Below are 27,368 nucleotides of genomic sequence, written 5' to 3' on the forward strand. Positions count from 1 at the left end.
TTAATGCATGTTTGGAGGTGTAACTTCACCGTTTTAAGAGTAGTTTAGTAGAAAAAAGATTGTTTGACCCGCAATAAATCAGTAATAAGTCAATTGATGGTAATTATAAAATATCATTCAGCTTTTTTTTTTTATTAATCTCAGCAAATTTAGTTAATATTGACAAATAAAAAGACTTTTTTGCCAGACGAAAATAAGCCTCAGGAGTGATAAATGTAATTTTTAAACTATAGAAAATTTACATGTAATTACATTAAATCTTAAGAAAAAAGAGTGTAATTATTTCTAAAATAAATAAAAAAATAGGATTTACTTTAAAATTGAAATCAAACCATCGAGGATTAAAATTAATTTTCCCAATAACATGTTCAAGTACAAAATCTTGAAAACTAATATCCATGTATGTGTTATGTACACCCGAAATCACAATAAGTAATATTTTTAAACTCGATTTGGACCTACCAATTCGATCGGGAACAGGACTCAAGGCTAGTCCGGGTATGTATATTACTCAAACTGGACACGACTAGGTCAAAACCCGGTCAAATCGGCAAAAATCAGTCAATCGGGTTAAAATCGCTTTATATTTTTAAAATAAAAAAAAAAAAAGAAAGAGAAGAAGAAAAAAGATGGCACCGGACGAGTAAAAAACCATCCATCCTCTTTATATAATAAAAAAAACCACTTTCGACAGTAAAAAAAAATAGGATAGTTTGAGTAATAATGTTAAAATTTTTGGTAGATATATGTAAAATTTTCTAAAAAGCAAGAATAGTTGGTGAAAATAATTTCGACGTGGGTGTATGTACAATTATCCAAATAGTAAGAGTAATTTATATAAATAAATCATAAGTCAATAAATATAGATGAAATTATCCCGAATTCTTACACGAGTGAAGAAAGTAGTTGAACCATGTAATAATAAAGAGGGCATATAGAGTTGAATCACACTAAGGGTTACTTTGGTAAAAAGTACAAATTCTAAATGTTAAACAACTTGTACATAAAAGAAAGAATGAGATTTTCATGAAACGAGTGAGTCAAGCTACCTCCAGGTTCAATTTCATATTCACAGTACATGTGCATGGGTGTGACAGTCGATGAGGGTAATTACATCAGCCAAAGAAAAAGGACGAAATTGTCCTCCAATTTTAAAGAAATTAACCAGAGGAGGCAGGATCCGCATGTACATGACCTAACCCGCCTGACCCGGTCCAAGAGACAAACCCGATTTGATAGCCGTTAGATCATCTGATACCTGAATGCTCAGATGATGCCACGTGGCACCGTCTTATACGATATAGTACACTATAAATACTAGTAGATATGAACATTTATAGTAAGTGTATTTATTACATTTCAACTTTATTAGCTCTCCTTAGATCGAATTCGACCCCACTCCTTCTGACTCAAGTATTGGAGGACCTTAGTTGAGGGTCACCCAGCAAGCCTAACGTGTTCTCTGCTCTCAGGATCCATTGTCAGTAAGCTCGAAGAGGGTTCTGCGACCCGACATCAGAGTGTCCAGATCTAGCGACCCGATCATGATCTTGCGACCTGCATCAACAGTGACGTACAAAACGAAAGTGGGATACAGAATCTTTCATCTAATATTTATCTGCTCAATCATAAAAAGGTTGCGCTGCCAATTATGAAGCCAGAAACTAATACTATATAGGTAAGAAAGATACAAGATTTATCGATCATATATATATCCTAATTCATGGAACCACAAATCTTTCTACATCTATTGATTAATTGTTTCCAAAATGTTTGGCATTTCTTGCATCCATTTCATGTTTCGATTTCCTCAACTTCATGTTAGCAACTTTTCCCAGGAGAGCACGTTTTGACCATAGTCCTCTACTAACACAACGAGCTAGCAACACGAGAAGCAAGGAAACAAGTTAGATTTAGTTTCTGGTGGTGTCGTTGTCGTTGTCGTTGTCGTTGTCGTTGCCGTTTCTGTTGCCGTCGTGGTGGTCGTGGCCGCTGTAGGTGTTTCTGGCTCTGGATTTGTCGATGGTTGTGACTCAAGCTTCGTTACTGGTGGCGTTTGAGATTGCCCCATCTCCTGGCATGACCCTATTGAGCTAGGCGCCCGCGTTGAAGTACAATGTTCTTTATCTCCTGTCATTCTGGACATGTTGAAAAATGACTCAATTGTTCCCCGACATATTGGGGGTAAATGGCATGCATGGCACTTTAATTTTATATTTAGAATTATTTCACTCATTTTTATTTCCTAACCTTGTCATTCATAAAGTTTATAATTTATTTCATCGAACCTCTCTATCAAATTTCGGTGAAAAAGTCATCAGAATTTGATCATATGCCCTGTACATGCTACATTTTCAACGTCAAAAATGTCATTATATGCTTGTTTTACAACATTGTTTTTTTCACACGAACTTGTTTTTGAAAAGGTATACAATGATAAATTTACTCCTAAAAATATAGCATGTACAGATCACATGACCGGGTTCTGATGACGTTTTTCTCCTAAAAGTTGACCAATAGAATAAAATGGAAAAGAAATACGAGAATATTAGGGATTATAAGATTAGTAAATGAAGATAAATGACTAAAGTAATTTGAAGCACAACCTTAAGGGACCATTAATGATATTTACCCTAATACTTTGTGTTATCTAGAGGGTGTATTGACTAAGCTTATTTGAAACATTATATAAATTTCTACATCTTATAAGATATTTTAAAAGTTTAAAGGTGTTGAATATTATTTTTAAAATAAGCTCTTAAATTTTTTGGAAAAATAAAATATCAAAGCTTATAAAATTTTAGAGTGTTAAGCATAATAAGTTCTTCATATTATAATAATGATCCAAAAAAGCCATCAAACTATTAGCATTTTTAAAATGAAACATATAAATAATTTTGCTTTGGGCGAAAACGAAAATTATATGAGGGTAAAAGTGAAATACTAACAAAGTTAATTATGAGTGTGTTTTTATCTATATATTGCATATTATGATTAAGGGTACATTACAACAAGCTCCCCTGAGGTTTGCCATAATTATAAATAAGCCCATGTCATTTGAAAAATCATAAATGCCCTTTTGAAAGGGGACAATGTAATTTTAGTCCTGTAACTTATGAAAGGTGGCATTTTTTGTCCTGCACGAGTCGATTTTCGCAATTTAGACTTGTATTCATCATTTTTCAGCCAATTTGGCCCGAAAATGCATGTGACTTGCACATGACCAAATTAAATTGCAAGTTTAGTCCTATAACTTCGGGAGTTTTGACATTTTTGGTCCTGCACGAATTGATTTATAGGACTGAAATTACAATTATTTTTGGCCAAATTTGTCGAAAGGGACTAAAATTGCCAAAACTATAAAATTATAGGACTAAATTGCAAAAATTAATTCGTACAGGACTAAAAATACCATCCCTAAATTACAGGACTAAAATTATAATTTTCCTCCCTGAAATTACAAATACGCTAACAAATACCCTCGCAATGGGTTGTGACCACAAGAGGGTGTTTGTAATTTTAGTAGGTATATGTAATTTTAAGAAGTATTTATAATTTTCAAATAATAAAATATATTTATAATTATACAAATATCAGAAGAGCCCATTTTAATTTACTCTAACATTAAAAGAGCTTATGAGACGTTTAAGAAAAAGCAAGGTGCAGTTAACTATTTTTGTAAGACGCTTAGAATTGTTAGATGTGAAGAACTTACACTGAGAATGCAAAAGATTTTGCGCTTGTGTTGCTCTCCTGTGACCGATGAGAACCGCGCACCCCATAGCTCTGACCTTCACTTTCCTGTATTACCTCCTTCATGGTTGCCTGTGCTATTCCCAACTCCCGGCTTCTCATGTCCGCACGGACGACATCGGCAGACTGCTCAGCTGAGTAACTGAACATCTGATCAGACGTAGACACCTCCCCGCCGAGCTCTCCCGACCGCAAACAGTATTGGTCATTCGTGAAGCTCATATTCCCAGTATGAATGCTGAACAGAGAATCATTAGATGCCACACTCCATTCCATTGGCGTCGAAGAATCCTTTCTAGCGAAAACCGACGACGGAATCCTGTACGGTGCAGCAGGACGCTCCATCTCTTGGCTTGGTGGTGCCTCTGTCGTCGTTCCATTGCTTGTGGATGGTGCAACACACGATGTTTCATGATCTGATGGTTCACACTTGTGTGCAGGTGAGGATGTAGTGCTTGAAGTGGGCTTATCATCATCGTCGTCATTGTCGTTGTCGCGGTGGAACGGGTCGTGCAACGTGGAGTCTGGCGAAGATGAGTTCTTGTTAGAGGAAGATGGGCTTAGTTTTCCTTCCGTGGGGTGAAGTGCTGTGTTTTCAATATCATCAACATTTGTAGTACTAGTCTCATTCGCAGATTTCACAGGCACAGTAGTTGTTTTAAGTTCAGCATTTGAAGATTCCATACCAGTTTCAAACTACGTACGTACTGCTCACCTGCGGTACTAAGAGACAGAATCTATGTCACCCATCAAGAATTAAATCATTCTTTTTTTAAAATCAATAAATGATTGCGAAAACTGCAACTTTTAGTCATGTTTGTATAATAGGTGGCAATTTTAGTCTTATACGAATCCATTCTGGTAATTTTATTAAGGATTTTTCAGGACAAAACTGAAAGAATTTATTAAAAATGGCTGGAAATTGATTTAGAATGTCTTATGATGCAACTTTGCTCTAATATTTTTCTATCACAAGCAAATTCTTTCTGTTATCCTAAATATCCTAGAATTTTATTGCAATCTCAGCAACACGAATGAACAATGAATTATTATTGCGTGGTCTGTTTAAACACAAAAATCCCTTAATGTGAAACATCAAATGAGCAATTTATCTCTTTATTTTAAATATATATATATATATTAGTACATGAATAATTATGACGTCAAGATTCACAAGAACTAAAAATTACAAAAACCCATATCAACAAAGAACGTGAAAAATAAAATCTAAGGGGATAAAACAATAAAAATAAAGAAAAAGGCGTAGAATAAAGAAGTTGCATACCATGCAGACATGCATGCAGAGGGAGGAAATGAAAGATTTAGGAAGAGTGGTTGATGTGTTTAATTCCGACCAACGCCTCACTGTCTTTCTGGCCAACCAACGCCCCACAAAAGTGGCCAGAAAATTGGCAGACGCCTCTTTTTCCACCACCTGCAATTTGATCAATTATAACAATATGAATGTGCAAATTCTTGAGAGAGAAAGTGGGAGAGAGAGAGAGAGAAAGACAGAGAGAGAGATGGAAGTAGGAAAAAGGGCGAGGGGGTTATTGATGGCCTAACGTTGATTTAGCTTCTCGGTGTCCTGTGTTTTTCACATACGCACTCTAAAATTAAGATAACGTGGATACGATTTAAGTATGGTTTCTATATGTATTTGCACACGGTGGAAAATTTGAATTTTTTTTATTCAATTTAATCAAATTAAATCAATCATAAAGTAAGTGCGATATATTTATTATGTGATAAGTCACCTTTTTATAAACTGTACACTAATTGCGATACACTTACTACATAAATTGGCTCACATTTGGCCAAGGCAAGCCTCGCTAGAATTTCCTGAAATATAGATGTAAGATAAATTACAGTATAGTCTACTCTGTTGCTTAAAGTTAAGGGTCATTAGAAAAAAATACTATTGGTTATAATATTAATGGCTATAGTTAAAAATTATTAGGCAAAATTGCAAAATTGATCCCGTAAGTATGGGGGGTGGCATAATTGGGACCGTAACTATGAAATTGACAATTTTAGCCCTATAAGTATTGATTTTTTGGCAAATTTGATCATTCTGACCAAAATTGTCCAAAATCACGGCAAAGAGATTTGGGGCTTAGGGTTCCGATGTCTACGTGCGCAACTTAAACACTTAGGTGCTTGCGTGGCGAATGACGTGGCTTAGGCAGGACTCTTCCCCCTTTTTTCACCTTATGTAAGTAAAGCTCTCTCTTTCTCTCTCTCTCTACTTCATTTTTGCTGTTGCAAATGAAGTTGCAGGTGAAGGAAAACAACAAAAATGTCTTCTTTATTGTCGGGCAATTACTCCACCACTGTGGTAAACTACTTTTTTGGCATTAGGGCTCCATTGAGAAGCTCTTGGACCAATGATAATCCCAGAAGAAGGTTTTTTTCTTGCACAAATTATAAGGTAAGAATTGAAGTTTAAGTTTAAGTTTTATAGATGTTGGTTTATTTTTTGTTCAATTGCAGAGTGGAGGATGTCAATTTTTTACATGGGATGACCCACTTATGTGTGCTAAAGCTTTGGATGTCATACCCGATTTGCATCGCAAGCTTTAAACAATGGAAATCGAAGCAAAACTGTTTAAGAAGAAGATATTTTCGCTTAAAGTATGCTTGGTGGCATCATGGTTTGTGTTGGTCGGTTTTTGGATTGGTAAACGGATGGTGGTCTTTGGATGAATCGTTCCAAGTTGCTAGATTGGTAGAGACTTACATTATGTTGTTAGATATGGGTAAACATAAGATGGAGCAAATGTAATGGTATTTTGTGGTTTTGATAATGAAATTGAAAGCCTCAAATTTGAAACTTTTGTGAATTCTGTGTTATGTTGTTAAAGAATTCTGTTAATGAATTTTAATAATAAAACTAGAAGCTTGAAATTGCAGTTGTTAATTAATTTAGTAACATAATAAAAATGAAAATGAATTTTCAGCCTTTTCTCCACCCTTTTCAACAATATAATGAAAATGAAAACATTAATTTTTGCACCCTTTTCAACATGTTAATGAGAAACATTCATTTCATACTAACATCAATTTACAACATGTCTTCACAAAAAACATGAATATCCATTTACAATATTTCTTCAACAACAAGTTGTTCACAAAACCCCCTAATTCATAAGATATGTAATAACAACTGATTCCTCAACTTTTTCAAGTATCTTGAGATTACAGACAAAAAATGTTTCAATCAATATAGAAAAGTTTTTAAACAAAAGGTGAATTCCTCCCATCTTTCTTCAAGCCTTTGAAGAACTCAAACGGTATTTAGCGGGACTCCCTCTACTGGTGAAATCATCCCCAGGGGATACCCTTTATGTGTATTTATCCGCCATCCCGCGAGCTATCAGCTCCCTCCTCATTCACAAAGATAACGGAAAATAAATGCCGATTTATTATGTCAGCAACGTACTCAATGGGAGTGGAAGGACAATATACCCTTATTGAAAAAATGGGCCTAGCGCTCGTCATCACTGGACTATGTCTTGATTTTCTCTCGCGTTCCATTAGAGTAAAAACTAATCTACCTCTAAAGCAAACACTGGGTAAGCTAGATACATCCGGACGATTGGTAAAATGGATGGTAGAACTAAGTGAGTATGATATCTCTTACCTCCCCAGACTACCATCAAAGCCTAGGCTTTAGCCGACTCCATCTCTGAAACAACAGGGATGTCTGAAGAAGACACCCCCAAGTCGAAAAATGGTTATTAGACGTAGATGGATCGTCTACCTTTCAAGGTAGTGTTGCGGGCATAGTCATCACTTCATCTCAAGGAGATGATTTAGAATTCGCCGTCAAGTTCGGGTTTAAAGCCTCCAACAACGAAGCTGAATATGAAGCATTCGTAACATGCCTCAAAACAACACAAGAAGTGGGAGGTAGACACTTGCTAGCTTACTCAGATTCGTAGCTAATAGTCAAACAAGTAGAAGGCGCATATGAAGCTAAGGAATAAAATATGATACAGTACCTACAACAAACAACTGAGTTAAAGACATGATTTGAGAGTTTTCTGCTTATTTAAATCTAAAGGGAGGAGAATGTCAAAGCTGACTGCCTCTTCAAATTGGTTAGTACTTTAGAGAATTGTAAGACGAGGTATATTACCATACAATACCTCCCAAAGCTAAGATCTCCAATTCATATTCTAGCTATATCTTCATTAGGAGATTGGAGGACACCTGTTATCTAATGGCTGGAAGAATAACGCCTCCCTGATAATAGGTGGGAGGCAGCAAGACTCAAGACTCAAGTTTCTCTTTTTCTGCTCCAAGGAGGGGTCCTCTACAAGAAATTCTTCACACACCCCTCACTCCGGTGTTTATCGTAGCAAGAGGGAATACATATTCTTAAAGAAATCCATAGGGATTGTTGTGGAGCGTACACAGGAGCATGGATCCTCACTACTAAGGCATTGCAGGCGGGATATTTCTGGCCCTCCATGAGACAAGACGCATGACAACTGGTTAGCAAATGTGAAAAATGCCAGAAGCACTCTTCCCTCATACATCAACTTGCGGAACCCTCATAACCATGTTGTCATCTTTTCCTTTCGCACAGTGGGAAATGGATATTGTAAGACCTTTCCCCTAGCTCCTGGTTAAAGAAAATGTCTTCTAGTAGCCATCGACTACTTCACCAAGTGGGTAGAAGTCGAGCCACTGGCCCGTATCATGAAAACAAAAGTGATGAAATTTATATGAAGGAATGTCATATGTCGTTTTGGGTTCCCTTGAGAAATAATCTCAAACAATGGCCAACAGTTTCAAGGTCATAAAAGACAAGATTTGTGCAAATGTTTGCATATCAAGCAAAGATTTACATCAGTGGCACACCCCCAGTCTAATGGACAAGTGGATGTCACTAATCGATTTAGTGCAAGGAATCAAAAGGAGACTTGAATGAGTAAATGGAAACTGGACAGAAGAACTAACAACTCTTATAGGCGTACCGAACAACCCCCAGAGGGTCTACAAGAGAAAGCCCTTTCACATTGGTTTATGGAACTGTGGCTATCATCCCAGTAGAATTAGGAGTACCCTTCCACAGAATCTTGCACTTTTCTAAAAAAAACAACACGGAATTACTAAAAGAAAACCTGAATTTTATCGAAGAATTAAGAGAGAAAGCTTTCATTCGCATCCACATATATAAAAGCACTTCGATTAATGCCCAAAACAGAAGAGTGAAAATACAAAATTTTTAAGTCGGAGATCTACTACCACAAAGGGTGGATACTTTAAAACCAGTAGGAAAGTTAGATCCCACTTGGGAAGGGCCCTATAAAGTCACAACGATGATAGGACGAGGAGCATATGAGTTACGGGATCATGAAGGACACCCACTTGCACGACCTTGGAACATACACAACCTCAAGAAGTACTATGCATGAAAGAACCTCTTCTTCATAGACAATAAGTCCTCCTGAAGGACTCCCCTTGAATAAGTCCTCATGAAAGACATCCTCCAATGTTCTCTTGAAAGACTCCCCCTTGAATAAATCCCCCTAAAGGACATCCTCTAAAGTCCTCCTGAAGGACTCCCCCTCGAATAAGTCCACCTGAAGGATATCCTCCAAACTCCCCATGAAGGTCCCACACTAAATAAATCCTCCTAAAGGATATTCTTTATAGTCCTCCTGAAGCAACACTTGCTGGAATTTCCCAGCAGTTAGGGACATCCCTCTAACAAAAGGTATGGCTTTCTACTTTATTTGCATAATAAGACGAGACACTAAACAATATATAGGAGTAAGCCCTAACAAAGAATAAGTAGGCATCCGATAGCAAAAATAAGCCCTCACATGCCTTTTATTTTTATCCTCATACATCTCTTACATACTTTTCCTATAATCAAAATTTCAATCTTTTTAATCGCCATTTATGAGTATAAATATTTTTTCTTTTTTATATTAGTATAGATAAAAAAAAGTGACATCTATATATCACATGATTGTTCCTATGTGTATCGTGTATATGTTTCTTAATGGAATAAGTCTAATATATAGGTAACATAAAAATATATTGTTCTTATCATTTTTACTTTTCTACTTAAATTACGTAGCATAAAAAATTGTAAGTTTGAGAGTATTTGAGGGGAAAAAAACAAAAAAGAAAAATGAAAATAAAATTGAATTGAAGGGTTAGGAAAAAGCTAATGGTGAATTACATTGACGCTCGTTGAGGACATATCAAGACTTGTATCAGTCTAATATATATAAAAAAAAGTTTATTGAAAATTATATTGAAAATTTTAAAGGTAAATTACTACCACATATCTTAAAGTTTGAGATAGTTACAAATATCTTCTCGTTTTTAAAAATTTATAAATATTTTTTTTCTAATTTTAACGATCATCTAATAACGAGTCTATTCTGTTAGTTTTCATTATGTTTTATGGTAAATTGATCAAAATACAATTTTTTTTTTATTATTATGCATTACACTTTTTTATTTATTTTTTAAAAATTATCTTTATGGACTAACATGCTATATGGATTATTTACTTCACCCAACCTTAATTTTTTTTATATATTTTAAAATGTTCTTTTTTTAAAAAAATAAAATAAAATAATAATATTCACCTCACTATTTAACAAATACATAATTTTTTTTATTTAAAGAATATTTATAATTTCATATATAATAAAACAGCATTGATAATCATATCAAATTATGGGAAAAGTAAATGTAATTTACCCAAATTTTAATCCCAAAGCCCATTATGAAAAAATTTGTATTGGTCAAACATATGGCCTAAAACTCAGCATTGGTCAAACTATGTCCGTACATTCATTGACTTGTCACAAAGTCAAGCCTCCAAAGCACGACCACCCACCACTCCTCACTGTGCTCACAGACATGAGAAAACAAACACACACAAAACTTCAAAAAACAAGAAATTAAAATATCATTTTTATTGCAACGGCTCCTTATAATATTAAGGAATATTTTAATAAATTGAAAATGGTATTTCTTATTTATAATTTTTATTTTGAATTAATTATACTTAGACCCTTCCGAGAAAAAATATTTTGAAAATTTGAAAATGGTATTTTTTATTTATAATTTTTATTTTGTATTAATTACACTTAGACCCTTTCGATTCTCAATTTATATCTGACTCCCTTCCATTAGGGTTATTAGCAAAAAGGTTTCTTTATAAATTTTTAATTTTATACCTCTTATTTGACATTCTCAAATAAATTATATACATATATATATATGGAGTGAGGTTACCATTATTATATTTTTTTGCTTTATAAGTTCAAAATTATTATATGAAAATGTTAAATAGGGGTAAAACTAAATATTTATGTATTTTTTTAAATAATATCAGCATTTTTTGTTAAAACCAACGTAAGGAAACATGTGCAAACAGTAAATTTTTAGAGATGGTGTAACTGTAATTTTAGAATTTTTTTTAAAAAAATATAATTTCATATTTTTAGAGGGGTCCAAACGTAATTAATCCTTTTATTTTTAATTAAATTGATCTAATTCAAAAGTTATAATAAGCTTATCACAAATTCCTACAACAAAAATTTCTAAATTTATAAACATTAAACTATTTTACCAAATACTCTAACCTCACTGTTGTTTTACTTTTATTTTTAAATACTTTCAATTTTTACCACTGTTCTTACAGTAGAAACTTTTAAACAACTACTTTTTGTCATAAATGGGTGGCATATTTATTACTAAACTTCATAAAAGTAGTTGCAAGGAAAAAGCTTTCTACCAATCCCAAAGAACCCCACTCTCCTTTTTATTACAACCATATCTGAATTTTCTTTTTCTTGCACAAATCCTTTTCCGTGCAATAAACGCGTGAAATCATTTTCTCCCTCTTTGAAAGATGTTGGTCTTCATCAAATTCAGAGTTCTTGACTTCCAAGATTTTTGCTCATCTTAGAGAATGGTATAGCCCAAGAAACCAGGTTCATAGTTATGCTCTTCATCATTCATTCTTGTTCCATGTTTGTGTAAATTCTGGCAGCAGTTTTCATCACAATTCTCCGAATTTGTGTGTGCTGGATTTTGTCCCAGAAACTTGTATGTTTTGCTCTTGGTTGGTAGATTTTTGCTTGTTGGATTCTTGTTTGTATTTGCACTTTTCTGCTTGAGCATGAAAGAGAGAGAAACCCTCATTTGTTCTGGACATTCTTGAGTTCATCTTATTGTGGAACTTTCTGTCCTAAATCTTTACACACAGACGCAGACGCAGATATATGTGTGTTGTCAACTAGTTCTGTTCAAGTCAGGATTCAAACTGGGAGGCTGCATGGGTCAGTCTGTGTTTCTGGTCAAACTGCCTTGCATACCTCTTTGCTTTTGTTTCCAGTTCTTGATTGGTAATTTGTTGGAAATTCTTGGAAGAGAAAATCTTGGAAGTCTGTTCTTCTCTAGCAGTCAATGCTCGTGTTTTTTTCACTAAGCCACCTGTTGAGCTGCCATTGATTGCGCTTGTTTGCTTGAAAAATCTGTTGAATGACCTTTTGATCAAGGGATCATTGAAATTATAGATTTATTCTCATCCAACACCAAAGAATTGTTGAGTCATCAAACAAGACCACAAGCTGATTCTTGGCAAAAGGTCTTTGTGAAGCGATGGCGGGAATCCCGGATGGGGGGGAACACCATGTGATTGCTGCGGTTCATCACCTGGTGAAGGCCCTCGAGGCGACTACGATATTGAGCAATGATAATGTTATAAGAACACTTCTAGCAGATCTGGACACCCATTTGTCGACAATGATCAGGGTCGATGAGGCTGAAGCAGAGAATATTAGAGAAATCGAGACTAGGCTCATGTCGGCTCAGCACACCATCATGAGTTTGCATTCAAACCACTCAAGGATATGGGATTCTACCTGTGTCATAGTGTTGGAGTACTTACAGGCAGTTGCTGAGGTCCAGAGATTGGCAGAAACGTTGCAGAATATGCCATTACAGAGAAGCAGCAGAAGTAAGGAACTTTTCGATCAGGCACACAGTATTCTGCAGATGGCTATGGCCAGGCTCCAAGAAGAGCTCATCCATATTCTTGTCCAAAATAAGCAATATTTTGATCATGAATGCGTCTCCCTCCTGTCTTGTGAACAGAATCCCATATATGAGGAGGAATCAGTTGTCCCAAACGAAGATGAGTTGTTTGAGAATGCATCTCAAACGGAGAGCAGCAGCATAGAGAATGAGGAATATGTGATGGATTTGATCCATCCAGATGTGGTACCTCATATAAAGTCCATTGCTGATGTAATGTTCGCTTCTGGCTACAATCAAGAGTTCTGTCAGGCTTTCTGCGGGTTCTGGAGGGACACGTTCACCGAGTATTTGACAATTCTTGACGTCGAACAGTTCAGCATCGAAGATGTGCTCCAGATGGAGTGGAAATATTTGAACTCCAGAATCAGGATGTGGCGCCATGCGGTAAAGAGCATCATCAGCATCTATCTTGCTAGCGCAAAGCGGCTGTTCAACCATGTTCTGGGAGAACACGGCCATATCAGTTCAGCTTGCTTAATCGAGGCCTCAAAAGCTCCTATCCTGTGCCTCTTGAATTTTGGTCAGGCTGTGTCCATTGGACCTCATAAACCAGAATGGCTCTATTGCTTGCTTGATATGTATGAGGTTTTGGCTGCTCTTGTACCGGATGTGGATGCTTTGTTTCCCGAAGAGATTGGCTCGTTGGTCAGGGTTGAGTTCTACGAGCTTTTGAGGAGGCTAGGGGATTCTGCCACCGTCATCTTTAAAGAGTTAGGGAACCATATTGCCCTGTGCTCGTCTACAACCCCGTTCCCGAGTGGTGGTATTCACCCTCTCACCAAGTATATCATAAACTACATCATGTGTTTCGCAGAGTACGGGGATACTCTCAATTTACTCCTTCAAGCTCCAGAAACAGTAAACTCAGATGTTGGGCAGAATGCAGTTGCTACTCACCTGCAGTCGTTGATATTGATATTAGAAGCCAACTTAGATGAAAAGTCCAAGTTATACAAAGAAAGCCCGTTGAAACACATCTTTATGATGAATAACATCCACTACATGGTTCAAAAGATTTGGGACTCAAAAATTGTCCGCTACTTTGGTGATGACTGGATCAGAAACCATGTTGGGAAATTCCGGCAGCATGCAATGTGCTACGAACGAGTCACATGGAGTTCTATTCTTGCCTTGCTCCGTGACGATGGGATAACAGGGAAGGCAACTCTAAAGGCAAGATGCCGGGATTTCGCTGCTGCTTTTGAGGATGTGCATAAGAACCAAACGAGATGGCGTGTCCCAGACCCTCGACTTCGCGAAGATCTGAGGATCTCAGCTTCAAAGTCAGTCATCCCTGCATACCGGAACTTTGTTAGTAAGATCACCAGTTCGATTGGTGAAAAGCAAATTAAGTACACTGTACAAGACTTGGAAACTTACATCCTGGATCTTCTTGAGGGTTCATCAAAGTCGTTGAACCATTCGCGGAGGAGATAAATAGGGATAACATCAATGTGTTTGTCCAAAAGTTATTCTAATCCTTGTTTGTTTTTCTGTAACATTTCATCTCAAGCTGTTAGCATAAATTTTGTGATCACCTCCTGTATATGTTACACCATCATAAGTACAAGAAATGTAGGAAATACCAGCACAGAACTGAATACATGAGCTTACTTATGATTCTGCTTACTTCTGAAAAGATGTTCCTGCATATCATTCTGAGCTTTGCCCGTGTCAGTATATTCATCGAACATTGCAATAAGGATTGATCGTGGTTAAGATAGCACTGAAGTCCACCATGCAAATTTTCTGTATCTGTTTGCGCATTGAAGAAAGAAATCATCATAAGAAGTGAGTCAGGTAATCTCAGTACAACAGTGGGAATAAGCATCATGCAACTCCGATTTCCTCCCTGAATAATCTAAGTTGAAAGCAACCTCATCACAGTCAAATGCGTCAACTCCAAAAAGAGATTAGTAGTTTTTTATCCTTTTCAATTCATCCAAATTCAATCTTGTTCCATACCGTGCAGTATTGAACTCAGATGACACAAGGTTATGATATTTAATGCACAAGAACATCATCGCACAATCGCTAGTGACATTCAATGTAAGTAAAAGTAATACTTGAATGAGAATCCTGCAGCATTTAGTGAGTGCAGAAGACTTCTGTAATGGTACAAATTCTTTCATTGACCTTTTATGTAAAAGGAAGAAATTCAAAAGGATGACTATAGTTTCAATATTGACAAAGACTTAGACATAAGAACTTGATTGTGCTTATATGACCATAAAGAAGACAGTGTCAACACCACAAAACTATAACAGTGATTTGAAACTCGTATAACAATAGAATGCTTCTCATTCCAACAATAGGAGTTTCAGCACACATTACCTCCAGCAAATATTGAAAAACTGTTAAATTCTCTGCGGTACTAAATGGCTTAAATTTCTTTAAATCAGCATCCTAGACAACATTTCCTGACATAAATTTCAAGAGAAAACTCGATAAACTCATGCCTAATCATATAACCCACCAAAAGCTAGTCTCCTGCAACAAATCATCACTAGAAAAGTTAAATTATTGGACATCAATGTATGAACTTTTCACTGATAGGCTCAAGCAACTGTACAAGCTAAACAAGAAAAATTGCTGACGTAAAATACAAATGTAGAAATTATTATCCAGATCATAATCCAATGCATCTAAGCTCTGTTATAAGAGGTGGATCAAGGCCAACACTTATCTTTTTTTTCTTAGAACAAACATCCCGAAGTTACGGAAATGGTTGAGAATCCTTCTAGCTACTTCACTGTTTAGACATAAGACCCTGTCTGTGTTGGGACAATAACAGTGGTCCCTAGCACATTTTGACCTCGTCGTGCAGAAGCTAACAGCAATAGCATTGAAATCATAAAGCTATTAGGACAGTGCTGAGTTTTCATGAAGGGTCCACGGAGGGGCCAAAGCTAGAAATCAACCAATCAATATATAATCTGAACGAGAGCTTCGTGCTGTTCCATCATCACAGAAAAGCTTTTACAACTGCACAAAGGTACTTTGCTGATTGTACAATCATTAAATTCCATCTCCAGCTGACATGCATGTACTCAAGTAGATCCAGTTTTTAACATAAGATCACAATTGCTCATATTGTTTTGATCTATGGATGGTAAAGAAGTAGAAAACAGACAACAATGTAGCGATAAATTCATCTTCAATAAAACTACAGATGTACTATGATGATAGTTTACAGAAGAGAGCCAGTTTAAAAACACAGTAGATGTTATAAGAGGGGGAAATTCCTATGGTGCTTGGAGTTGGGGCTTGACGGTACACTATGCCAAGACAGCTTGAAGCACGCACAGCAGCTCCACTTATATCCTGCCAAGCTAAAGAAGTTGAATTTGAGAATCAAGATTAGAATTGAATAACTTGTGAGCTGATTTTCCCCCAATGGAGTTAAGTACAAAATAGAGTGCTCTCAGTCAAAGCAAAATGCATAGGTTAAGTTATAAAAATCAGTATTGTCCAACTAATTAATTTCTGGTGGATGAGCTCATTTTTACCTTTGAATTGTTAATTGACATGCTCTGTTAGAAGTCATGCACGACCAGTTTTCTCACGCTTGTCTTCGTTGCCTCTTTTTGGTTGATGGAAACCTGATTCCTTGAGTCAGTATCACACCATTAAGAAGTTAGTTTGATGCAAGTTTTGATTGAAGCAAAAGAATTTCTAATGAACTACTTCGACTTAACCTAGACAATATTGAGTTTGAGATACTCAGTCGATATAGCTCGATAGATAGTCCTACTTGGAATAGCAACCAAGATTGCAGATTCTTAGTTCTGATATTTCCAGATGAAGTATTTTCTCTTATCCAGTTATTTACCTGCCCATGACAAACCATGATATTGCCAAACCAAGGAAATCTTGTAGTCCTCTGTGTCTCCAATTTTTTCTTTTCTTTTCATCAAGGTCTGATAGTAAGTGAAAATTGGATCTTGATTTTGTGTTCTCTTCCATTGAGCTGGAGAGGAAGCGACACAAACAGAATAGATATGAAGCTGCACAATAGGGACACAATAGCTGGGAATGTCTCGTATCTAGTATCACAATTAAGTCTTAACATCCAAGGTTATCAAGTCTTTCAGCAATAAAAGACAAACATAACGGGAATGTGGAAGAATTTTATCACTTTCTCTAATATGAAAAGAAGAATTTCCAGGTGTCACAGCAATAACATCTACGGGTTATAGAACTAATCTGTATAGAGAATGCTCCTTGCACCAGTTAAGCAACCAAAGCGCAAGAGCCAAAATTATGTAAATGACTAATGCAAATTGGGTGGCGAGAGCCACAGTTTTCTGAAATTTATGGAAATGCACAAAATGAATGGTACTTAAGAGCGGAACTACCTTTTCCGAGGATGAGAAGAATCGCCAGTTCTCTAATTTCAGAATGTTTTCCCTTCAGCTAACATGTGCCCATCCTACAATGGCCAATGTCCATCTCAGAGATATGACTCTTGCGTTCCACCATGTTTAGATATGATAGGTGGTTCAGAAATATCTCACTGATTTCAACAGAACATTGAGCTATATACTTCCCAAATTCCAGCATATGTAAGTAAACATTGGAGAATGACAAAGAAGTGGTGGCGTGGAAAATGATTTTCCATCAACTTTACAATATCTAAACAGAAAAGAATGAATAACTAGATTCTTTTGGTTGTTTATGGAAGCTACATGGTAATGCTTGGATTCATTTCGCGGTACGTTTTCTGGAAATGTTCTACGACATCAGACTTGTACGATTTCCTCAGTTTTTACTTATGGAAATGAAGACAGTAATTTAATCTACATAATCTTTGCCACACCTATAAGTAATCTAAACCATAAATGTATCGTTCTCTTAATAACTTCCAAGACAAACCCAAAAAAACAAAAAAAATTGAAAGAAGCTTGTGTAAAAAGTACGTGAATCTCTTTGCTATCTGCAAAGAGAGATGATTTCTAACTTAAGTTCTTGTCGCAGAAGCAATTATGCTAAGGAGAACAGCCAGGAGTTTAGTCTTATTTGTTTAACATATTGTAATTCATGATTATTATCTTCTGAATTCTCTTAAAACAACTCCTCTAGAACAGTTATGTGGAACATACTTATGTCATTCAGCGACAAGTATTTCAACTTTTGAACAAATAACTGAAGCAAGAACATCGACACAGAGAAACAATAAAAACCAAAAGAAAGAAAGGCTTGTTGCACAACTATCAAGTATTAAGGCATAGCATCCCAAATTATTGTCTTCTGCAAATAAATGATAAGTGGGCATATAGATGATGATGGACAGAAAGAAGAAGTTTCTATGCCTCTAAAGGAACTTCCAAGATTAGCTTCAAAGGAGCAACTCCAATCTAGGTGAACTGGACAACAATTTAACCGGAGAAGCTTCAAATTCATTACAGCAAGTATGACCACAAGGGGTAAATTGAGATGGCTACTCAAAGGCGTGAAAGGAAAGCTGCTTGTAACTTTAACTTAGTTATTTATCTGCTGCTTGATTTTTAGTTAGCAAGGTGCACCCTAGCCGGCTGCAGCCTATTATGTCTTTCACCTGTAAATTGGAGGTCACTTTACTTTAATAAAGAGTGTAGCTGAAGAATGTCTGAATGCCAACGTGCAGCAGGAAAAGTTATAAGCAGATCAGAAGACACATGCTGATTATACAATTCCCAGAACCCACCATGATATTCCTACTCCATATATAGTGTTGGTTTTGTAGCACCAAAAAGAAGCAGAACATCATAGAGCTGACAACAGTTCATCATATCCTAAGACCCGAGAAAGTAATATGATTTCTTAATGAACATTCCAACTGTTATACTTATCAACTCCAGTTTGAATTGTCTTTTCAGGTTTAACTTAGTCCATACATGCAGTGACAGATACTGCAGAATCTAAAGTATGAGATTTCCAAGGTCATTCGCTGCTTGGGCTAGTCTTTCCAACTCTAGAATTAATACCACATATCGGAGGGTCCCCATCTTGACCTGTCGCTAGCACCTCAAGGTCCATGCACATCCGAGAAGAAGCCTGATCCAGATCCTTTGGGAATTAGTTTGTTGGCAACCCCACTTGCCCAACTCTTCTGGCAACGAATAAAGATGCTCTAAGCTACTTGCCATGCCTGTCTCTAACATGTTTCCACTAGGCAATTTACTTCCTCATTAACTGACATTCTCATCTAGTAGTCATTCATAGCTTTAAACTTCCCCAATCAATTTCTGAACTTACTCTTGGCTTGTGTTTGCGGCATATCTTGGTAATCTATTTTAGAATTTTAGGCATGCAACCATAACTGCTATAATAGTAGATTATCTACCAATTATGCATTGCACACTACAATGTTTATATTTCTATAGCTCAGGCCACCTTTAGCATTTAATAAAATGGGCAGTGACCATTCCCCAAGTTTCAGTTCTTAAAATCATCATGATGTATCAAAACAAACAAAAAATCTGCCATCAGTCTTATTAACAAGAAATCTTTTGGCTTGCTTCCAATGACAAGTCCACGTGTACATAGGTAAAAAACAAAAGTGAAACACTGACTTCTCCGACCAAATAAATCAGGAGTTATCACTATGACTTTTGTTCAGTTTATGTATGACAAGAATAATGTAAGAACTCACAAAGACAAGCAAATAGTTTTAACAGACAATGTAATCAACAGCCTACGTAATACGTTATATCTCTAGAACATCAATAGGTTCATAGAACATTGTACAACGAAATCTTCAAGCAACAGCCGAGTCAACAAATAAAATAACACACCTAGCATGATAGATACAGGAAGAGCAGGCAAAGCCTTCCGATAAAATGCTAGGAGCATAAGAGTTACACCAAGACCAGCTATGATAGCAAGGTAGCATGCATAGACTGTCATGAAGTCATACATAGCAGCTCTACCAACCAACACACTGTAAAAGATGAAGTCACCTAGTCCAAGCTTGATTGCCCCTGAGGATCCCAAGCCAATTCCTTCAAGCACAAGATTTTCACTTGGAACAGCATTTTCTGAAGAGTTCATCTGGACATTTATATGTTGAACAAGAGGAGTGGTAAGCTCAGAATCCCCTCCGGTAACGCGACCCTCTTCTGCATCAGCAAGATTCATCTCATGTTCACCAATTCCAACTGATAAATGTGTCCCTGGAGTAGAATCTGAAGAAAGACCAGACCTTGTATTGGTGCTAAGCCCTTGATTTTCATCCGTATCGCCCCGTCCCTCTCTCCATACCCTTCTTCGCACCACACCGCCACTTGGTCCAGAATCATTAATGACGGGCCGTGCCTCATAAACTAGAGCAGGAATATCTTCATCCCTAGACATAGCAAGCTCTACCAAGAGCCTCAAAGGCCCACCAGGCAACAAAACCGCAGCAAGATCATACAATGCCATAGCAACCAAGAGCACCCAAGTGGTCCATTCAGGCAAAAGAGTAAACCAATAAGCCACCAGCATCCCAATAACAACTAAGTAAGCTTGTGTAACAAAAATAGCCATCTTTGACATGAACACAGCCAGAACACCAACCACAGTGAAATTAAACAACAGAATAGCAGATGTAATGCAGTCAACAGGAAAGCTGAAATCTTGGATCAACAAAAGAGCAATCTCACCCCCCATGAACCCCAAAACAAGAAAAGCAGAGAAACCCATATAGTATTTCAAGAATTTGGTGCATCTGAGGTAGAACAGAAGCACCAAGAGGAAAGTGACCACGGTGACAACAGCAACAAAGACGAGTGAATTCAAGAGGGCACCCTTCAGCTTGTCCCATGTGGAGTCTGAGCTACTCTCCTTGTAGGCTATGGTGGCCATGGTTGTGATCGGTAAGTCGCCCGCGGAGGAGGAATCCCCATTGAGAATAGAAACAAGAATTACCACTGACAGCATGCATATTGAAACTGGGGTTACAATTCTAATGATCTCTTCGCCTAGTGTTTCAAGAACGGTTCTGGGTCTTGGATTCTGCTCCATTCTGGATTCAAAATTGGTCGATTCTTGGGGAGTGAATAAGAAATGATGGAAGTCGTTGGAGGCCGAAATGCTTCAGAAACCCATCCGGATATTTTGTAAACCCCAAACACACCCTTCAGTCTGGAAAAAATCACTGCAAGATACGTCTGCTTAATAAATTAATCTCTGTTACAGTATTTCATTAAATAAGAAAGTTGGACTAATTACGTTTCAACCTCATGATTTTAAAATGTATAAAACCTCCCTATATTTTAAAATGTCGGTTAAATTTTTTTTTTTTATTTTAAAATAGACTAAAAACTCCTATGTGTTTATTAAACGTAACTCAGTTTAGGGGTAGGCAAATGGGTCGGGTTCATCGGGTACCGACCCAGCCAGATCGGATTAGGCTAAAATGGGGCCGGTTGGTTGGGTTTTTATGGCGGGTTCGGATAAATCGAAACCCATCTATTTTTAGTCGGATCGGATTCGGGTTTTAAAACCCAACCCAATTAACCCGATCGGGTACCCTTTTAAAAGGGGCAAAATTTTTAGAGGGTTTATGATTAAACCCGTCTCCCTTTCTCTCTCACTGCCTGCGTTCACTTCTCCCTCTCTCTCACTGCCTGTGTTTTCCCTCTCTCTCACTGCTGACCCTTCCAGCCAGTGTAGCCACCACTCGCCGTTGCCATCGCACGCTCTTCAATCTTCACCCTCTGGAATTTTGCTGCAGCCACCACTCGTCGCCCGTCGCCGTCACACGCTTGATAGAGGTGTCTAAGATTTAATTTTTTGAACTGGACTTTCTTGAATCTTCATCTAATGATAAGGTTTCTGTTGTTAGACTTGATAAAATGCCCAAGAAGTTATGAATCTTGAGGCATTCTTACGCTTAGAGCTATTCGTTTCTCTATTCTCGTATTCAGTTTTCTTGATTTTCTTTTCCTTATTGTTGCATTAGCAATTCTAGCACAACCATTCTTTCTTCCAATCCTATAATCACTATAGGAAGTCCAAGTGATCTCAATAACACTACCATGGAGAAAATCTTGCTTTATATTGTCCTATCGTAGTCAGTAATTGAAAATTGTAACCTTCTAGTACTAAATTCAAAATAGTTTGCAAGCATTTTGATCCTTTTCTTTGGTTGGTCCTTATATTTGTGTTTGATTGTTCCTACTGTACTTGATGCACATGTCTTCCGTTTTGTATATTTATTAATTCAACGAAACAAACTTTTATGGTCCCTTCTTGTTTTTATCTTGTGATAATTGGCATCTTTATATGATTTATTGTTAGTAGAATTAGATAATGGATCTACAGATTTACTGTTATTGGCTTGATGAACTTTTTGCCCTGACATTTTATGGGTTCATCTTCCTAATCCTACTTCACATACATTGTTGCTTAGACATATTAACTTTTTTCTTCTAACATTAAGTCGTTTTTTTAAGTATATTGAGTATTTAAAGGATTTACATGTTGATTATACTTTAGAGCATCATTTTTGCTATCAAAAAGTAATTATGTTTCCATCTCTGTGTATTTCTCATTTCCGTGGATGAGGAGGCACTAAAATTGAAGCTAAGTATCTTGAGTCACTTGTTAACTAGGATTTCAACCAAATGAAAGGGATATTGTTAATTATTAAGTGAATATCTACTTTAGTGGCTTTAGCTTGCAGAAGTATATCGAAATTCTATGTACTTTCCAATTTCCAGTAATTTGTTTGACTAACTTTTATATATCCATAATTTTGAAGTGATTCTTAGACTATCTTGTGTATCTTACATGTGGATGTTTTAATTTTGTAGATGTTAAATTCTCAATCTCAATCTTCACCTACTGTAGACATATCAGATGCTCAAGATCAAGGCATAAATATGAACATGGTTCATAATTAGGTTAGTGGTGATCATGTTGACTTTGATGTTGATAAGGGTATGGGTATGTCAGAGGATAAGGGCGATATTCCACTTGATTCTAAGAAAAGAAAAAAGAGGGTAGTGACTTCTAAATCACCTTGGTAGGATCATTTTCATAAATTTTACTGTGAAAAAGATAAAGTGCAAAAGGCTAGATGCAAATAGTGTATGGAAAAATTAAAGCCGATCCAAAAGTACATGAAACTAGGGGTCTAAAGCCAATAAGGTATGGATATTTCGTAGAGGATGTCAAAGAGTATAGGAAAGAGTTTGATATATTAAAATAGTGGAAAGTGAACACTCAGAGGTTTCCGATTCTTTCAAAGATGGCTCGAGATATATTGGCAGTTCCTATCTTGACTGTTGCTTCAGAGGCCGCATTTAGCACTGGTGGTCGTGTTCTTAATGCATTTAGGAGCTCACTATCTCCTAAAATTGTTCAAGCTATTATTTGTGCTCAAGATTGGATCTGTAAAGATTCCAAGCCAATAAGCATAGAAGAAAATTTAAGTGAAATTGAAATGTTTGAAGGTACTTTTTATTTTTTCTTTTGCTTTGTTTTATATTAAATTCTATATATTTTTATTTATATTAATCTCAATTCTTTTTTTTTTCTTTTTTATTTTCTTGTAGAGCTGACAAAATTGAGAGTCGATTCTACTATAATTGATATTTGACTGGACTACTTTGGAGTTTGGACTTTGGAATATTTTGGATCTAGTACTTCACATGTAATTGTAAATTGATGATTAGAATGCTATGACTTGATGGATTACTTTGTTCATGTTGTTTGCTAATGATGTTTGCAAAAATTGAATGTCTCTTGTGATTCTTTGCCATTGCAATTTATTTTATGAATAAAATGTCATTGCTTCATAATAAAAAAAAAAAAAAATTAAACTTGCGTAAAATTACCCGAACCCGACTGTTGGGTACCCGACTAACCGGGTACCTGCCCTACTCGGGTTCGGGATATCACTACCCAACGAATCGGGTACCCGACCCGAGGAACCCGACCCGACGCCCACCCCTAGCTCAGTTGCATCTCTTTGTTAAATCTAACTAACAGCGTTAACTTTTTTATAAAACAACCATTATACCCTTTATATATATTATTTCTTATTTTAACGACCTTTGGATCTTTTTTATCAAATATTGATTATTAGATCTAATCAATTGATCTCAATCGTTGATTTTAAAAAAATGAAAGGTCTATATATATATGTCTACTTCAGGAGACATTGAAATATATATAATATAATTACTCATATTTTATTATGAAGAATCAATAATAAAAGTAACTATGATATTGTAGAGGTAAACAAACAAAGAATAATTATACTAGAAAAATTAACATTCTACCTTAATCAATCGTAACGTCGTGCTGATAACGTGTTATAAATTTAAAAAAATTCTAAATTTATTGGATTATGACTCCTAATAGAATACAAAGAAAACAATATATGGATTTTCTCAAATCACTTTCTTACTCTCTCGAAAAGCTATTTACAAATGAAATACATGATGGTATTTATAGACCACCAAAATTGTAGTTACAAAATACACCATAACTATTATAATTATAAAACATAATAGCGGGATACAAAAAGGTATAACATAATGGATATTAAAAATGAATTTCAAGGAGTGTATGGATAATTAGGCGGGCCCCACCCCGTTGTCCAAATTGGAATTATCAACGAGTATATGACAACGAGGGTCTCATCTACGATCGACATATCAGAATCTCAAAAACCAATGGCTGGGATCAGTTCATACCATCGCTATATATTTTGCCCCTCTTTTTCCATGCCTCATAAACCCTTAAACCATTTCTCACTTTAGGGTTTTACATTTCCCACTGAACTGATCTAATACAGCGCATCACGAAGGTACAATAACCCTAATTCATTAGCACTTCGATTTGAGTTTGTGTGAATATTTAGATTCTGCTTACTTTCCCGTTTTAACAGTTCATCGAATCATTCTGAGCTTTTGCTTCCTTGGGATTTTTTCCTTTCTCTTTGTAGTGGGTTGAGTAAGCTTCTCGTTTATGTGCTAATTTGAAGTTGGTTGTTTTTCTTAATTTTTCTGAGCTAGAGATGATTTTGAGTATGAATCTGAATATTTTCTGTTATTTTGTGCTCAATTTTTGGGACCGCTGTTTCGTGATATTGTGTGTTGCTTGTCTTTCTGATTTGTTTGGTATTCAGTTGTAGTTTGTGGTTTTTTTTTTTTTTTCCTTTTCTAATTTAGGTGCCTCTGCATATTGGGAGAGGAATAATGGTTCTGCTGTAAAACTTAAAGTTGGAATGGTTGCTTGAAATGCAAGCTTTATGCCCTTTGTATGGGCTGTTATAGTTTATTATTCTTGGTGGTAATGTCTTATCTTTTACCCTTCAGGATGCTTTTTTTAAGAAGCTATATGCAGACGTTCACTTGTTCTATTTTACTATAGTTGTTTGTATAAATCTTTTTATTCTGGGAGAACTTGGTCTTTGTTTGGAGTTCTGAGCTGAAGAAGGCGTATATAGATTTGGATGATGCTTAGAAATGCATTTTCTTTGTTTCAGGTCACAGCAATGGCTTTCTTTAGAAAAGCTGGGAATATTTTGGGAAGAACTGTGAGTAATCACATCAATCAGGAAATCTCATTGCCCAAACCATCCATCTTTCAAGCGATAAGATACATGTCAAGTTCGAAGCTCTTTATCGGAGGTGCAAGACCATTTTTCTTGGAGTTACTTAGTCTGCATTTGTTGTGTGTTTTTGAAATGCCTTTCTGTGAATGTTGCAGGACTTTCATACAGCACTGATGATGCAAGTCTTAGTGAGGCTTTCAATAAGTATGGAGAAGTTGCTGAAGGTACTCTGAGGATGCCCTTCCTCATTAAATCTTATGTTTATGAACATCTGATAGTTTTTGACTCATGGGTTCCAGTCCTATAGTGCCTGTGTTGAAGTAAATGGAGATGACATTACTGTTCTGATATCCTAGTTTTGTGTACTAGAATTGATCATATTCTTTTGGATGGGTGGATGAAACATACACTCTGCCATAAAGAAGAAATATATTTTTCTTAAAGAAGTCTTATTTGATGGTGGAGTTTGTAGTCTGGAGTTTCCTTTGAAATTTATCTTGCATGTCTAAGATCCAGCTCCGTTGGTCTTCATTATTTTATATTGAACTGCATGGCTAGGAAATGAAAAACAGTGAGCAGAATAAGTATGCTGCTGGAAACATCTTTATGTGATCCTGACAATAATGGTATTTCTTGCAGCAAGGGTGATAGTGGATCGTGAAACTGGTAGGTCAAGAGGATTTGGTTTTGTAACGTATTCTTCTGTTGAGGAAGCCTCTGCTGCCATCCAGGCTTTGGACCAACAGGTTCATTATCAGTTCTCTTGCTCTGCTACTTCCTTTTAGTTCTTTTTTCTTGAAAGTTAGAATATTCTTAACTATAGAAATTGTTATTGTTGTGTCATGACGAAGTTCGTATACTTAGATGTCAATTGACATTGTTGTTTGACTTCTCTTTAGGAACTTCATGGTCGGAGAATTAGGGTGGATTATGCAAATGATCGGACTCGTGGTTATGGAGGTGGAGGCTTCAGAGGTGGCAACTTTGGTGGTGGCGGTGGCGGCGGTTATAACAGCAGTGGTTTTGGGGGGGGCTATGGTGGTGGTGGATATAACAACAGCGATAACTATGGCGGGAACTATGGGGGTGGAGGATATGGTGGCAGTTCAAATTTCAACCCTGGGGTCGATAGTTATGGAAGCGGATCGGGACCTGAAGGCAGTAGCAATTACGCAAGCAACACTGGTTATGATAGTGGGAATTTGAGCTATGGCGGTGAAAGTCAAAATTTCAGTATTGCTGGCAGTGGTGATAACTTTTCCAGCACTGCTGCAAGCAGTGGGCATGATGGGTTTGGAGAGAAGCTCGGCAGCAACCAAACCAATAACGGGGTGGATGGTAATGAAGGTTTTGGCCAAGATGACTCTTTTGAAGGAAACTACAGAGATGACAATGACAACTACGCAGATCGAAGGAGTTGATGAAAGCTCTGGCACGCTGCATCACGTAGTACAGAAAATGAAAGCAACTGCACTGAAACTCTTAATGTTACAAATTTTTGTTCGATGTCTTCTGACTTGAAAACTCCTTTGAACTCTTGTTATTGTTACTTAGATTTGTGGCGTGCAAAGTAATGCATGTTTGTTACAAATGTTTCAAAACGAATAGTGCTCAGGATTTTACTTTCATCTTCTATATTTGTTGCTTGGATTACTACATTGTCTGCATTAGCTACATGGTATTATTACTCATTAGTGCGCAATTTCGCGTGCAGCAAAGTTAACAGTATTTGCGTAGTCTAATGTAAAATTAACTTCTGGGTTTGCATAGTCCCATCTCAATTATCTTAACAAAAAAATTATCAATAATAGAAAAATCGTCAATAAATTTTTGAAAATTTGTTGCTTAAATTTTTAATTTTTTTGGTGTATTCTCTTTTGAAGTTTGAAGAAAAAAAAAATAGATGCATTATATTACAACTTGAAAAGTACCATAAAATAGGAGGAAAACAGCAATTTTTTTCATTTTAAATAGACTTTTCGTTAAGTTGAACGAAAAAGTT

General features: G+C 36.3%; 4 protein-coding genes across 19 annotated transcripts; 2 read left to right on the plus strand and 2 right to left on the minus strand.

Annotated features, from left to right (window-relative positions):
• Positions 1-1,188: 1,188 nt before the first annotated feature.
• Positions 1,189-5,277, minus strand: LOC105158002 (uncharacterized). Of its 2 annotated transcripts, none has more exons than XM_011074589.3 (3): positions 5,039-5,277; positions 3,716-4,468; positions 1,189-2,138 (listed from the first exon to the last, which is right to left on the minus strand). In XM_011074589.3, exons 2-3 carry the CDS (start codon positions 4,435-4,437, stop codon positions 1,880-1,882), a joined length of 981 nt encoding a protein of 326 aa, XP_011072891.2. In that variant the 5' UTR covers positions 4,438-4,468; positions 5,039-5,277; the 3' UTR covers positions 1,189-1,879. The 2 variants fall into 2 exon arrangements, with proteins under 2 accessions (XP_011072891.2, XP_011072892.2); XM_011074590.3 differs by having other exon boundaries at positions 3,716-4,476.
• Positions 5,278-12,396: 7,119 nt separating this feature from the next.
• Positions 12,397-14,463, plus strand: LOC105158004 (exocyst complex component EXO70E2). The gene has a single exon (XM_020692496.2). It carries the CDS (start codon positions 12,397-12,399, stop codon positions 14,269-14,271), a length of 1,875 nt encoding a protein of 624 aa, XP_020548155.2. The 3' UTR covers positions 14,272-14,463.
• A 1-nt stretch (position 14,464) lies between these two features.
• Positions 14,465-20,957, minus strand: PS2 (Presenilin-2). 15 transcript variants are annotated; one of them, XR_847489.3, is made up of 5 exons: positions 19,611-20,957; positions 17,193-17,266; positions 16,667-16,804; positions 16,344-16,443; positions 14,465-14,589 (listed from the first exon to the last, which is right to left on the minus strand). XR_847489.3 is itself a non-coding variant. In XM_011074594.3 (1 exon), exon 1 carries the CDS (start codon positions 20,818-20,820, stop codon positions 19,531-19,533), a length of 1,290 nt encoding a protein of 429 aa, XP_011072896.1. In that variant the 5' UTR covers positions 20,821-20,957; the 3' UTR covers positions 19,500-19,530. The 15 variants fall into 15 exon arrangements, 1 of the variants encoding a protein (XP_011072896.1); XR_847490.3 differs by having other exon boundaries at positions 14,465-16,158; XR_847488.3 differs by having other exon boundaries at positions 14,465-16,166.
• A 3,500-nt stretch (positions 20,958-24,457) lies between these two features.
• Positions 24,458-27,001, plus strand: LOC105158006 (uncharacterized). Its single transcript, XM_011074596.3, has 5 exons — positions 24,458-24,616; positions 25,298-25,442; positions 25,522-25,590; positions 26,006-26,112; positions 26,266-27,001. Exons 2-5 carry the CDS (start codon positions 25,307-25,309, stop codon positions 26,785-26,787), a joined length of 834 nt encoding a protein of 277 aa, XP_011072898.1. The 5' UTR covers positions 24,458-24,616; positions 25,298-25,306; the 3' UTR covers positions 26,788-27,001.
• Positions 27,002-27,368: the final 367 nt, after the last annotated feature.

This window comes from Sesamum indicum, linkage group LG3 (genome assembly GCF_026168435.1).
Source record: "Sesamum indicum cultivar Baizhima isolate 11 linkage group LG3, ASM2616843v1, whole genome shotgun sequence".
Taxonomy (NCBI): Eukaryota; Viridiplantae; Streptophyta; class Magnoliopsida; order Lamiales; family Pedaliaceae; genus Sesamum; species Sesamum indicum.

What these genes read in the sequence shown, in the direction of transcription:
- LOC105158002 (XM_011074589.3), bottom strand. Translation starts at nt 4,437, where the DNA reads ATGGAATCTTCAAATGCTGAACTTAAAACAACTACTGTGCCTGTGAAA. An exon ending in AAATCTTTTGCATTCTCAGT is followed by an intron (nt 2,139 to 3,715) that starts GTAAGTTCTTCA and finishes CAACATGTCCAG; the next exon opens with AATGACAGGAGATAAAGAAC.
- LOC105158006 (XM_011074596.3), top strand. Translation starts at nt 25,307, where the DNA reads ATGGCTTTCTTTAGAAAAGCTGGGAATATTTTGGGAAGAACTGTGAGT. An exon ending in TTCGAAGCTCTTTATCGGAG is followed by an intron (nt 25,443 to 25,521) that starts GTGCAAGACCAT and finishes TGAATGTTGCAG; the next exon opens with GACTTTCATACAGCACTGAT. An exon ending in GTATGGAGAAGTTGCTGAAG is followed by an intron (nt 25,591 to 26,005) that starts GTACTCTGAGGA and finishes TATTTCTTGCAG; the next exon opens with CAAGGGTGATAGTGGATCGT.
- PS2 (XM_011074594.3), bottom strand. Translation starts at nt 20,820, where the DNA reads ATGGAGCAGAATCCAAGACCCAGAACCGTTCTTGAAACACTAGGCGAA.
- LOC105158004 (XM_020692496.2), top strand. Translation starts at nt 12,397, where the DNA reads ATGGCGGGAATCCCGGATGGGGGGGAACACCATGTGATTGCTGCGGTT.